The sequence below is a fragment of the Hylobates moloch genome, unplaced genomic scaffold, assembly GCF_009828535.3.
Source record: "Hylobates moloch isolate HMO894 unplaced genomic scaffold, HMol_V3 SCAFFOLD_4, whole genome shotgun sequence".
Taxonomy (NCBI): Eukaryota; Metazoa; Chordata; class Mammalia; order Primates; family Hylobatidae; genus Hylobates; species Hylobates moloch.
The window spans coordinates 174911911-174926257 of NW_026652279.1; the positions used below are offsets into that span (position 1 = coordinate 174911911).

The window sequence follows — 14347 nt, forward strand, 5'->3', positions numbered from 1 at the left end:
GAGTCCTTACGCTGCCATTTTGAAAGTACTTCTACCAGGTGTAAATACTTTTAAAGAATTTGTCATGACCTTCTGTAGAGGATGTAGTCTTAATCTGAGTTATGGCTCTAGATTAGAACCAAAGCACACACCAAGCAATCAGTATTTATTGATGTTCCGAGATGATCATCAAGGAAAGATTGTGTTATTACACTTGCTTTAATGCAATCACTGATCCAATCGTGTGAACAGATGAAAATTCGATTAAAAAGTAGTTCTGCCTCTGCCTAGTACTGTCTCAGAAGGTGGGAAAATTGAATCAATACACAGGGCATATTCATAACTCTTCTGCATAGAACTGATTATAATGGGAATTCACAGAAGGGAGAGCATTTATGTTAGAAAAGTCAGAGGTAGCTTCATAAAGGGAAGCAGAACTTGAACACAATCTTGAAGTATAAATGGTGGTGAATAAATAAGAGGACGACCAGTGTCAAGGAGGAAGACAGCACCACAGAGACCTGCCCTTTTGCTTTAGAGAATTTTTGTTTTTTTACTGTGGAATAATAATGAAAATTAAAGGTAAATAAGTTGCAGATAGATTCTAGAAGTGGCAGCTGATTAGTCCAAAGCCCATTAGGCATTCATTAAATATTTGTAAATTAAGAGTTAGAAAAAAGTAAATGCTGTGTTTTGGCTACCTTTAAATTATTTTGCAGATAGGATTTGAAGTTGACAGATTAATTTCTGCTAAATCAGAGTTTTTGGTGTTGAATATGTGAAATTTTCCAACTTTTTTAGGTGTCATTTGCCTATGCTGTATATTGGATTAGAATATGGTTTGACCAATAACTCAAAACTAGCTGAAAGGTTCTTCAGCCAAGCTCTGAGCATCGCACCGGAAGACCCTTTTGTTATGCATGAGGTCGGCGTGGTTGCATTTCAGAATGGAGAGTAAGTACTGGAAGACCAGAAACCCTTCTGTTAACTAGTGATTGTAAATAGAGTAGGCGATCACTAGAGTTCACTGACCAAAGCAACTCTTCAGTAGATTTGTACTTTTAAATGTTCTGTTTTAGGCTGAGACAATGGGGTTTTCTAGATATACAATCATGTCATCTGCAAACAGGGACGATTTGACTTCCTCTTTTCCTAATTGAATACCCTTTATTTCCTTCTCCTGCCTGATTGCCCTGGCCAGAACTTCCAACACTATGTTGAATAGGAGTGCTGAGAGAGGGCATCCCTGTCTTGTGCCAGTTTTCAAAGGGAATGCTTCCAGTTTTTGCCCATTCGGTATAATATTGGCTGTGGGTTTGTCATAGATAGCTCTTAGTATTTTAAGATACGTCCCATCAATGCCTAATTTATTGAGAGTTTTTATCTCCTCAAGCTGATAAGCAACTTCAGTAAAGTCTCAGGATACAAAATCAGTGTACAAAAATCACAAGCATTCTTGTACACCAATCACAGACAAACGGAGAGCCAAATCATGAGTGAACTCCCATTCACAATTGCTTCAAAAAGAATAAAATACCTAGGAATCCAACTTACAAGGGACGTGAAGGACCTCTTCAAGGAGAACTACAAACCACTGCTCAATGAAATAAAAGAGGATACAAACAAATGGAAGAACATTCCATGCTCATGGGTTGGAAGAATCAATATCGTGAAAATGGCCATACTGCCCAAGGTAATTTATAGATTCAATGCTATCCCCATCAAGCTACCAATGACTTTCTTCACAGGATTGGAAAAAACTACTTTAAAGTTCATATGGAACCAAAAAAGAGCCCGTATTGCCAAGTCAATCCTAAGCCAAAAGAACAAAGCTGGAGGCATCACGCTACCTAACTTCAAACTATACTACAAGGCTACAGTAACCAAAACAGCATGGCACTGGTACCAAAACAGAGACATAGATCAATGGAACAGAACAGAGCCCTCAGAAATAATGCCACATATCTACAACTATCTGATCTTTGACAAACCTGACAAAAACAAGCAATGGGGAAAGGATTCCCTTTTTAATAAGTGGTGCTGGGAAAACTGGCTAGCCATATGTAGAAAGCTGAAACTGGATCCCTTCCTTACACCTTATACAAAAATTAATTCAAGATGGATTAAAGACTTACATGTTAGACCTAAAACCATAAAAACCCTAGAAGAAAACCTAGGCAATACTATTCAGGACATAGGCATAGGCAAGGACTTCATGTCTAAAACCAAAAGCAATGGCAACAAAAGCCAAAATTGACAAATGGGATCTAATTAAACTAAAGAGCTTCTGCACAGCAAAAGAAACTACCATCAGAGTGAACAGGCAACCTACAAAATGGGAGAAAATTTTCACAACCTACTCATCTGACAAAGGGCTAATATCCAGAATCTACAATGAACTCAAACAAATTTACAAGAAAAAAACAACCCCATCAAAAAGTGGGCAGAGGACATGAACAGACACTTCTCAAAAGAAGACATTTATGCAGCCAAAAAACACATGAAAAAATGCTCATCATCACTGGCCATCAGAAAAATGCAAATCAAAACCACAATGAGATACCATCTCTCACCAGTAGAATGGCCATCATTAAAAAGGAAACAACAGGTGCTGGAGAGGATATGGAGAAAGAGGAACACCTTTACACTGTTGGTGGGACTGTAAACTAGTTTAACCATTGTGGAAGTCAGTGTGGCGATTCCTCAAGGATCTAGAACTAGCAGTACCATTTGACCCAGCCATCCCATTACTGGGTATATACCCAAAGGACTATAAATCATGCTGCTATAAAGACACATGCACATGTATGTTTATTGTGGCACTATTCACAATAGCAAAGACTTGGAACCAACCCAAATGTCCAACAACGATAGACTGGATTAAGAAAATGTGGCACATATACACCATGTAATACTATGCAGCCATAAAAAATGATGAGTTCATGTCCTTGGTAGGGACATGGATGAAACTGGAAAACATCATTCTCAGCAAACTATCGCAAGGACAAAAAACCAAACACCGCATGTTCTCGCCTATAGGTGGGAATTGAACAATGAGAACACATGGACACAGGAAGGGGAACATCACACTCCGGGGACTGTTGTGGGGTGGGGGGAGGGGGGAGGGACAGCATTAGGAGATACACCTAATGCTAAATGACGAGTTAATGGGTGCAGCACACCAACATGGCACATGGATACATATGTAACAAACTTGCACATTGTGCACGTATACCCTAAAACCTAAAGTATAATAATAATAAAAAAAAGTTCTATTTTAGAAGAAGGAGATAGAAAAAAAAAGAGAGAAACTGTTATCTTGGATTTCCTTAAAAATTCTAAATCCAGGTTTTGGTCTTTTTTTGATCTGAGCTACCACTTGTTTTCTTACATGATTGTACAGTTCAGATTACCCCACAGTGTGGCTGGGGGCACTGTGGAATCCTTAGTTATCTTTATGTTGGTAAGGAGTTGAATTTATGTGTTTGAGAAAGATTTGACATGGTTTTTGAAACAAAAGTGTTTTCTATTTAGTTACTAGTAAGTCAGAAAATTTAATTCCTGGTCAGTAGAGGCTTTACTGTACCCTAGGATATTTGTAGAATAAGTGATTTCGTGTTATACTCAAAGAGGAAAATGTCTGTAATCCTTTGCAGTTCATGATATACAAATTTTAAAATGGTAAATTAGTTTTAGTTTTTGTTTTTTTGAGATGGAGTCTCGCTGTGTCACCCAGGCTAGAGTGCAGTGGCGCAATCTCAGCCCACTGCATTCTCTGCTTCCCAGGTTCAAGCGATTCTCCTGCCTCAGCCTCCTGAGTAGCTGGGATTACAGATGCCCGCCACCACGCCCAGCTAATTTTTGTATTTTTAGTAGAGACGGGGTTTCACCATGTTGGTCAGGCTGGTCTCGAACTCCTGACTTAGTGATCCGCCTGCCTCAGCTTCCCAAAGTGCTGGGATTACAGGCATGAGCCTCCACGCCCAGCTGTAAATGAGTATTAATACTACTACAGTGTCATTTATGGCATATATGTGTTCTAAAAAATGGGTTATCTAGGTATTTTTTAAAAGTTTGAAGCTTTAAAATAAATAGTAATCTTTTAATATAATACAGTAATCATCAGTATTTGCGAATTTGCCTACTCACTAAAATTTATTTGTAACCCCCAAATCAGTTCCTGAGGTGCTTTCTGAGCCATTGGCAGACATGCCCAGGGCTGGGAGAAAGCTGGGTCTCCTGGCACACACGCTCCCAGCTGGAGTCTAAGAAGGCAACGCTCTGCCTTTTTTCCCAGTTCATCTATAAACCAGTGTACTTTTTGTGGTCTATTTAGTGCCACAGTTTTCACATTTTTGTGCTTTTTGTTGATGATTTCACTGTTTTGAAATAATCCCCAAGCTTAGTGAAATGCTATCTAGTGTTAATTGTGATGTATTTTACAGAGGAAACACATGTATTAGAGAAGCTTCCTTCAGGCAAGCATCAGTTATAATGCTGCTGGCCCTGACTTCAATATTGATGAATCAACAATATGTGTGAAATAAGACGTCTTTAAATAGAAACACACATAAAACAAGGTTACGCATTGATCAATTAGAGAAAACGTGACCAGAGAATTGCAAGAATCTAACTATATTTCCCCGGGAGCCGCAGTTCAATACTTGCTAGCTCAGTGTACACAGTGACTTTATAGAACATAAATACTGTGGTTGGGTGAGGTGGCTCGCGTCTGTAATCCCAGCACTTTGGGAGGCCAAGATGGGCATATTGCTTGAGGCCAGGAATTTGAGACCGGCATGTGCAACATGGCGAAACCCCGTCTCAACTGAAAATACAGAAATTAGCCGGGGATGGTGTTGTACACCTGTAATCCCAGCTGTGTCAGGAGGCTGAGGCACAAGAATCGCTTGAACCCAGGAGGTAGAGGTTGCAGTGAGCTGAGATCGCACCATTGCACTCCAGCCTAGGTGACAGAGTGAGACTCTTAAAAAAAAAAAAAAAAAAAAAGGAATATAAATACTGTATCTCCCAAAATCTTGAAATCTTGAACTCTTGATATTAATGCTATAAAATTAATCATTTGTGACTTAACTTTGAATTTTTATAATTTCCAGCAGTTTACCCCATTGCATTTTAGTACTACTAGAAAGATAATCAAAAATTTTTTAAAAGTTTATATTTGCTGATTTTGAATAATCTGCAACCTTTTTTCCCTTCATTTTAGATGGAAAACAGCCGAAAAATGGTTTCTTGATGCTTTGGAAAAAATTAAAGCAATTGGGAACGAGGTATTCTTTGTAGTATCTGTAAATATACACATACAGACCCCTGAGTGTTTACTGTTAAATGAGGAAAACAACACAGAAATCTCTTGCCTTCGAAGATAATAACCTGATATTTTCATAACAAGCGGGTGTTAATGTTTGCATTGTCAGTTAACTGTTTCACCACATGGTAAGAAATGAGTTTTTTTCCTAAGAGGGGCAAGTGTTGGGTGTTTGCTTCTTAAATGGGCTCTAGATTTGAAATGTGAGAGGCATCAGAATAGATCGGATGATTGTTTGAAGCTAGGAATAGTCATTGGTTCGCGGAAACTATTGGGCACCGTATCGTCAGATGTAATATTCCTCCTCTAGAACTTCAGAGAGCTTTGACTGAAGGGTAAATAAAGTATAGCAGCAGGTCCCACTTCTGAAAGGATAGGGATGGGATAGGTATTACTGAAATTCACACCTTTTGTTGCTGTTACTGCATACTGAGTGTGTATTTGGGCCTTTCCATTTTAAAATATTTGACTGCTTCTGTTGTATGAACGATCCCATGAATTGGTGCTTATGAGTTAACCTAACAATTGTCAAGGACGTGTATATACTGATATTACTTAAAAGTGGTAACAGTTTTTGATACCATAAACTTGCACAGTAAGAGATTTGCATGATGCTCTTCTGTTTCATTCGTGCCTGTTTTGTTTCATTCTATTCTGATTTTCACTTCTCAGCTTCCTGCTGTTCCTGTTTGTGCACACCTGCCCACAGTTTTCTTCTCCCTTGGCTGTTAGCTCTCTCTGCTGTTACAGACACAGCTTTGTCTCCCTGCCAAGCGATCTGCCTGTCCCCATAGACACAGCTTTGTTTACTTTGGTCTCTCATGTCATCTGAACTTATAAGCACTATTTCTGTGTTTGTACATGCGTATATATAAAGCAGGTTCCTCTGTCTTGGGTAGTTCTGGATAATCCAGGTGTTTTGTTAATAGGGGATTGCCACTTGCCACCTTGTCAGTTTTCTAAGAAGTGACTGCCTTACGCTCCAGACGGGCTCAGCAGCATCAGCATCGCCTAGAAGCCTGCTAGAAGTGCAGAATCTCAGACCAACTGAATCGAAATCTGCAGTTTTAGCAAGATGTCCAGGGGATTATCATGCACAGAAAAGTTTGAGAAGCACTTTCCTAAACCATACTTAAGTTGAACCTGTATTCTTTGATGATTAAGAGTCACTAAATTTAGAGTCTTACAGAAACTTAATGGTTTTAAGTATGAAAGCACAATACTATTGAAATGTCAAAATGCCCATTAAAAAGTTATACGAAGAGGGGGAAAATATTGACTTTATTAGAAACTGCAGCAAATGTCAAAGTAAAGACAAATAGTCATGCCTAAGAGTCATTAAATGATTTGTTTTTCATTCACATGGGCTGTGCCTCCTAGAACTGGTCTCAATAGAGTTAGAGAATCTGTGGCTCAGGTCTGTTCATTCATTTAGTTGACATATATTTAATGAGTGTCAGCCATGCCATAGGCTCTGAGCTAGGCCTTGGGATGCAACGGGGAATGAGTTTACTATTTCCTGACCTCAGATAACTGGGGAATGTAAGTATGTAAATTGACAGTGAAAATACAGTGCAATTGAGGAACTAAAGGTGCCCACAGAGAAAGGCCTTTTGTATACACCTCAGTCCTGAAAGTCATCAGACATCAGCTAGGCAAAAATTAGGGCAAGGGTATTTCAGTGTTTGCAAAAATTGGAGCTAATTCATTATGGCTTGGATTTTGAGTTCACAGAGAATGTCAAGGAGTGGGTCAGGAAGGTTAAGTGTGGGTCACGAAGGGCCCAGAATGAAAGAGTTTGTGCCTTATCCTGAGGAGAGTGGGAAAACAAAAGGGATTTAAGAAGGAAACAACCCGGTCAGACTTTTATGATTGGGTCCCAGATTTGACTCTGTTAATGAGGAAGATGAGGACTAAATAGGTTGGAGTTATGCCTAGCAATTAGAAGGAACCAGCCCTGGTGTGCTTCATGGAAGGGTCAGAGGGGGTGGGGGTGCCATTCACTGACTGGAGGGGCACTCAGAAGCAGTGAGGTCAGGGGCTGGGATGGCCAGGGAGAGATGGGTGTGGTGTGTGGTGCACCGAACTTAAAGTGCTTGTAACATTTCCAAGCAGAAGTATTTAGCAGACAGATGGATAGAGAAGTCTGGTGTTTGAGGGAAAGCTCTGAGCTGCAGATACTCATTTGAACTCCAGCAGGGATAGGCTCTTGGATAAACTTGTCCTAATGATAACAGAGTCCTCAGGAAGTCTCCTAGTAGGAAAGAAGGAGATAGATAAACCAGCAGTTACCCTGGCCTTGTGGTGTGCTGGAGGCACACACTGGGAGAGAGCCCAGCTTGCAAGGCGTGAAATAATTCAGTGCAAACAAATCAGGCTGAACAGTGACATATATAACTCGTGGGCTTGATGTTGCTATGTTTTAGGTAACAGTTGACAAATGGGAACCTTTGTTGAACAACTTGGGGCATGTCTGCAGAAAACTTAAGTAAGTGAAGTAGAGCATTTTCAGAAATATACTTCGTGACTCAAAGTTTACTTAATTTTGAATACTTTGTCATATTCTTATTTCATGAGATCAACCAGCTTTCTTGTACTTGGCTGCTCAGATACAATCAGCATCAAATCAGTTTTTATTATTTATCTGTGTTGGTGTAATTTTATTTTAGAAACACATGGAGAATTTTACTCTTTTGTATGAAAATTTAGTGTTCAAAATTAATTCAGAAGAATTAGGACAGTAGGATATAATTAAAATCCTATCCATAGTCTGTTTTCTGCTAGAGGTTTTGTGGTGTGATAAACAGGCGACAGTTGAAAAATGGGTTTTTTGGTTAAATATGTCTGGGCAATTTTAGGTTACTCAAGATCTAACAAGTATTTCTATTGCAGGATTTCTTTGAGTCTTTACTATGTATTACAAGCTTATAGCATTTTCCAAAGTTTAATTGAGCATAAAACATTTTTTTCACAAAAGGCTTTACAAGTCAAGTATTCCAGAGAACTTTGAGGAGCACTTTTCTAAGTAAATCTTTTGGACCTTAAAGCGATACTCCTTGGCTGCTTTTATCTACCCCTGATATGGGACACTGACTGTCACCTAAGAGGGTGGTGTGTGGTAAGGACACAGCCAGGAGGCATGGATTAGGTTCTGGTTGCAGTGTCCCACTGAACATCAAAAGGAATACAGCAGGCATCCCTGCAGGAGTGCCCTTGGCCTGCGGAGGGAGCGGGCCTGGAAGATGCATTTAGAGGGCATACTGAGATGCATGAGAGTAGGTGTGGAGGACATTCACCAGTCTAGACTGCTGTTCTCATTGAGACAGTGTTTCTTGGGTGTTGATATGGATGGATGCTCATCTTAGACTTAGGAATTTAGTGCTTTTACTGTAGCCAGTAATTGTGTTCTCCCCCACAGAAAGTATGCTGAGGCCTTGGATTACCACCGTCAGGCACTGGTGTTGATTCCTCAGAACGCATCCACCTACTCCGCTATTGGATATATCCACAGTCTGATGGGCAACTTTGAAAATGCTGTGGACTACTTCCACACAGTATGTCTTTTCTTTGTACCTAATTTTAAATCTGGTTAACATTGACCACTTCCTTTTTTGAAAATATTTTTTCTAGGTAATATTTACTATTTTAATATTCTTTAGGCAACCTTATGTGTTATTCTTTTCTTTGCAGAGAAAAGCATGTGGGTGTTGTACAGTATTCATCAAATTAGAAACAAACATGAGTCCTGTCCTTAGTGTTTGCAGTGAGGTGCACAGGTGACCAGTGGCACTCACCAGTGATGAGTGCTGAGCACAGGGTTGTCTGTCCACAGTAGCCCCTTTGGGAACTCCCAGTCTTTCTGTTCATGACTGTCCCCTTAGATCACATTAGTAGATGAACAAAACAGTCTGTGCAGTCATCACAAAGAAAGAACCTTTCATTAATCCATGTACCATATTCCGTCAAATTTAAGACACCACGAGTAAGCAGGATGACCACAAAGAAAAAAGTGCTGCCAGTTAAACTTTAACATAATTTTTTCCTGTCACTTAATTTTTTTGCACTTAGAGAAAATATTCTTGAACATATTTAGGCAGATTTGTATTACTATAGTACATACATAGAAATGTACATATGAAGTTACAGTGTTCAGTCCAGAGGGCCAGTATCTGTGTTTTCCCAAAATAGTGCCCTGGTGCTAGCACAGACACCCAGTTCCTGACTCGGTTTCCTCCCAGCCACAGACACCTGCTTTCCAACTGTGTCTCTCTCATCCCTCTCAGTCTGCTCAAGTGTCAACAGAAGGTTTTTAGAAAACCACAATTCCCGTATCTGTTTAAGTGTTCCTCACATGGCTTGTGATCTAGTCTGTGGTGCCAACATAACCACCAAGTCCACGCTGCTCAGGCAAGTTACCCGTATCACAGCAGTGGCTGGTGGATGGCAGTAATAGGAAACCACAGGTAAAAGGGAAGCAGTGTTCGAATTTGAGAAAATGTGTGTCTTAGAATCAGTGAACTAACGGTGTTTGGAGAAAGAGATAAAATATGAGAAAATTTATCAAAGATAAACTCATGAGCGGTTCGTAACTGATTTTCAAGAGTTCATTAGAGATTTTGAGGTTGGATGAAGTCGTGAAGGTACCATGATGGTCACCAGAACACTGAGCTTGTCAGGAGTTTGGACTAAGCACATTTTCTAGTTCTGTATGGTCTTTTAAATATGTATATTTGAGTATTGCATAATTTACCTTTCTTCTGAGATTTGATCAATACAGAAGGCTCGGCTGGGCGCGGTGGCTCATGCCGGTAATCCTAGCACTTTGGGAGGCCAAGGTGGGCGGATCACAAGGTCAAGAGATCGAGACCATCCTGACCAATATGGTGAAACCCCATCTCTACTAAAAATACAAAAATTAGCTGGGCGTGGTAGCACATGCCTGTAGTCCCAGCTACTAGCCCTGCACCCAGTCCCAGGCTGAGGTAGGAGACTTGGCTTGAACCCGGGAGGCGGAGGTTGCAGTGAGCCAAGATCGCGCCACTGCACTCCAGCCTGGCGACAGAGCGAGACTCTGTCTCAAAAAAAAAAAAAAAAAAAAAAATACAGAAGGCTCAGAGAACTCTGTATGGAGATAGAACTTTTTTTTTTCTTTTGAGGTAGAATTTTGCTTTGTTGCCTAGGCTAGAGTGCCGTAGTGCGATCTCGGCTCACTGCAACCTCCACCTCCCAGCAGTTTCCTGCTTCAGCCTCCAGAGTAGCTGGGATTACAGGCACCTGCCATCATGCCTGGCTAATTTTTGTATTTTTTATTAGAGATGGGGTTCCACCATGTTTTGGTCAGGCTGGCCTCAAACTCCTGACCCCAGGTGATCCACCCGTCTAGGCCTCCCAAAGTGCTGGGATTACAGGCATGAGCCACTGCGCCCAGTCAAGATAGAACTTTTTTAAAAATGTTTTTTTGGGGTAGATTTCCAGCATAAGAAAATAGAATAGTGTGATGAACCTCCACGACCCATAACCAACTTCAACATTGGCTCATGGTCAGTCATGTAGCTATGTCCCCGCTAACAGCTCCACTTCCCCCACCCTGGATGCCCTGGAATATTTTGAAATGAATCAGTGTGGTAAGAGAAGGAAATACATTTTCTTTTAATAACCATGCTGTATCTTTTATGGCAGGCCCTTGGTCTTAGGCGAGATGATACATTTTCTGTTACAATGCTTGGTCATTGCATCGAAATGTACATTGGTGATTCTGAAGCTTATATCGGTAAGATAATCATTATTGTTATTGGTATTGTACTCCATTTTTTAGGTCGTCATATGTCTCTGTTTATGTTTCTCATATTCTCATCTGAGGTTCCAAGTTTATCTTTCTAACCATTCGTGCTGCATTAAAAACAAGAAACTCCATTTATTTTATTAGAACAATGCTGTGGGAGAGTTAGTGACTCACCAAGGATGCATTCAGTTTAAAGCTGAATACTTGCTAAGTGCAAAATACCACTATAGAATATGTGTAAAGCACTTTGTTATAGAAGGACCTATCTGTTTCTTTAATGGAAAAAGAAAGCAACATTTTTCTGATAAACAATTGAAGAGGCTCTGTCATTTTATAACCCAGGGTATAACAATATTAATCTTTACATTTCAATAGAATGTTGAGATGCCGTACATTTCCATAACAGTGAATAAGTAATAGTATAAGTTTGGATGGAATTGCTGTACTTGGGCACTTGTTTAGTTATAAACATTATGTGATAAGGAGGATGTGGTGAGATTAAATCTTGAGATCTAGAATAGGAAAGTTACAAGCTTGCTAACTCCCGTTCCTACTAAAGTAATTTTATTTTTTTTGAGATGGAGTTTCGCTCTTGTTGCCCAGACTGGAGTGCAATGGCGCAACCTCGGCCCACTGCAACCCCTGCGTCCCGGGTTCAAGTGATTCTCCTGCCTCAGTCTCCCGAGTAGCTGGAATTACAAGCATGTGCTACCACGCTTGGCTAATTTTGTATTTTTAGTAGAGACTGGTCTTCTCCATGTTCAGGCCAGACTGGTCTTGAACTCCTGACCTCAGGTGGTCCGCCTGCCTCGGCCTCTCAAAGTGCTGGGATAACAGGCATGAGCCACTGTGCCCGGCCCCTACTAAAGTAATTTCTGATGTAATTTCCCCAAAAGTCAAAAAGATCAGATAATGTGATACAAAACAGAGCAGAGCCTTAGATTTTGAGAGAGACCTGTCTGCTTTTGTGTCTTGGGATTCCCTGAGGAAAAGAGGTTTCTCCTAAAACGGGGTCTGTGGCACCCTCTGGTTTTCCCAAGGAGCCCGAGGCTGTCAGAAATTACCTTGGGTCCTCTCATGTGGACATCCAGAGTGGCGAGAAGACAGACTGGGGAAATAATCCAGTCAACTGAGAAGAAAAACAAAAAATGAATAATGCCCATTGTAAAGTTGGATAAACTGAGGCACATCGCAGTTTAAAAATGCACGTTCCCATAGGCTCCACAGCTTACTCTCTTAACCATCCCGTAATTGTGCCTGCTCTATGCCCAGTCACTGATGCACTTGTGCGGTAGCTCATGGCACACCTAGCAAACAGTTTCCCTGCCCCCTTAGAACCTGGGTTTCATTTCCTGCTCTACAGCAGTATAAACAGTTTTTCTCTGCATGTGTTGGGTTCTGTCCCTATATATCTCAAATTTTATTAATATTACTGAATTTTTTTTTGAGACGGAGTCTCACTCTGTCGCCCAGGCTAGAGTGCAGTGGCGGGATCTCTGCTCACTGCAAGCTCCCCACCCCGGGGTTCACGCCATTCTCCTGCCTCAGCCTCCTGAGTAGCTGGGACTACAGGCACCCATCATCACGCCCGGCTAATTTTTTTGTATTTTTAGTAGAGATGGGGTTTCACAGTGTTCGCCAGGATGGTCTCGATATCCTAACCTTGTGATCCGCCCTCCTCGGCCTCCCAAAGTGCTGGGATTACAGGCGTGAGCCACCACGCCTGGCCAATATTACTGAATCTTATAGGGGGCTGTGATGTCTTTAATCCTTAGAAATATTAAACAATCTATAAACAAAGGAATACATGAGGTTAAACAGTATTCAAATTTCTATATGCTTTAAAACATTCAGGCAGTGTATTGAGAAACACACCTAAGAAACTGCAGTGAATCTACTCTGGATGAAAATTTAGAGAATATCTCTTCAAAAGAAGCTATCTAGGCCGGGCATGGTCGCCCACGCCTATAATCCCAGCACTTTGGGAGGCCAAGGCAGGCAGATCACCTGAGGTCAGGAGTTCAAGACCAACCTGGTCAACATGGTGAAACCCCGCCCCTACTAAAAAACAAAACAGAAAAACTAGCCAGACATAGTGGCACATGCCTGTAGTCCCAGCTACTCGGGAGGCTGAGGCAGGAGAATCACTTGAACCCGGGAGGCAGAGGTTGCAGTGAGCCAAGATTGTGCCACTGCATTCCAGCCTGGGTGACAGAGCCCATCTCAAAAAAAAAAAAAAAATGCTATGTATTGGTAGTTATGCATATTCTTACATATATTAACAGTATTTTACATGCTTATAACCTTAAAAATAATTGAAAGTGTCAAAATTATATGCCTTAATACATTTCTGTGGGCTTGAAAATGATACAATATAGGTTGTTTCTTTAAAGCAGTCACTAAAATATATAAACTTGTAGATAGAGTAATCACTAAAAAAGAAAGTTCATACCAAAAGTAGTAATGCTAGGAATAAAAGAGGGCCCAACACTGCCTTTGGGAGAGGAAGGGTCCAGATGGTATATTTTTAAAGTCCTCCAGCCTGCCATGAAACATGGCTGGATTTTTCTCCTTGTCCTGTGTAACCTCCCTTACTTTATCATAGTTTACTGCCTTAGTTACTCTCTCATTCCTCCAAGGAGAGCCTCAAGAAATTTAGGTAACACCAGAGTGTGGCCCCAGCCAGTTGCCCTCAGTTACCAAGGAGCAATTAGGTAGGAAATGGCCACTGAAAGGCTGAAAACAAGAAAAAGACTCAGGTCCCTCACCCAAACTGGGCAGTGGTGGTCAGGCTTCCACACGGAAACCTTTCACTGTCACCAGAGTGTCCCCAGCCAGAGACCTGCAGTTGCCTCTGTGCTTAGATGCTGTCCACTGAGGGTCCCGAGTTGGAAAAGGGAAAGGGGGGGAGTTCCCCTGTATAGAGCGGAGGGATCCCCACATGGACATAGCTCCAGCTCATGCCTGCAAATGAAGGCTCTCTAGAGAGGAAAAAGGGAAAAAGAAATAAAAAATAAATTCCAAAATTGGGGCTTACCTCCTGACTGGCTCACCAAAATATGTTACTGGTGTGGAAGGTCTTCACTACAAGTCGTCCAGGTTCTTGGCATGGTGAACAAAGATTGAACAAAACACACAAAGCAATGGAACACGAAAGCATAGGTATGTTGAAGTGAAAGTACACTCCACAGAGTGGGAGGGGCTTGAGCAAGCAGCTGATGAGCCCCAGTTGGGGTTTAAGTACCCTTAGGGTTTTC

At 41.1% G+C, this 14347-nt stretch overlaps 1 protein-coding gene across 3 annotated transcripts in view; it reads left to right on the forward strand.

Annotated features, from left to right (window-relative positions):
• Window positions 1–14347, forward strand: part of CDC16 (cell division cycle 16) — a 40871-nt gene that overhangs the window by 22643 nt on the left and 3881 nt on the right. For all 3 annotated transcript variants that reach the window (XM_032151435.2, XM_032151436.2, XM_058438126.1), the window contains 5 exons: window positions 781–933; window positions 5207–5270; window positions 7735–7796; window positions 8727–8862; window positions 10988–11078. In XM_032151435.2, the coding sequence (XP_032007326.1) occupies window positions 781–933; window positions 5207–5270; window positions 7735–7796; window positions 8727–8862; window positions 10988–11078 (506 nt within the window). The remainder of the gene's footprint in view (window positions 1–780; window positions 934–5206; window positions 5271–7734; window positions 7797–8726; window positions 8863–10987; window positions 11079–14347) is intronic.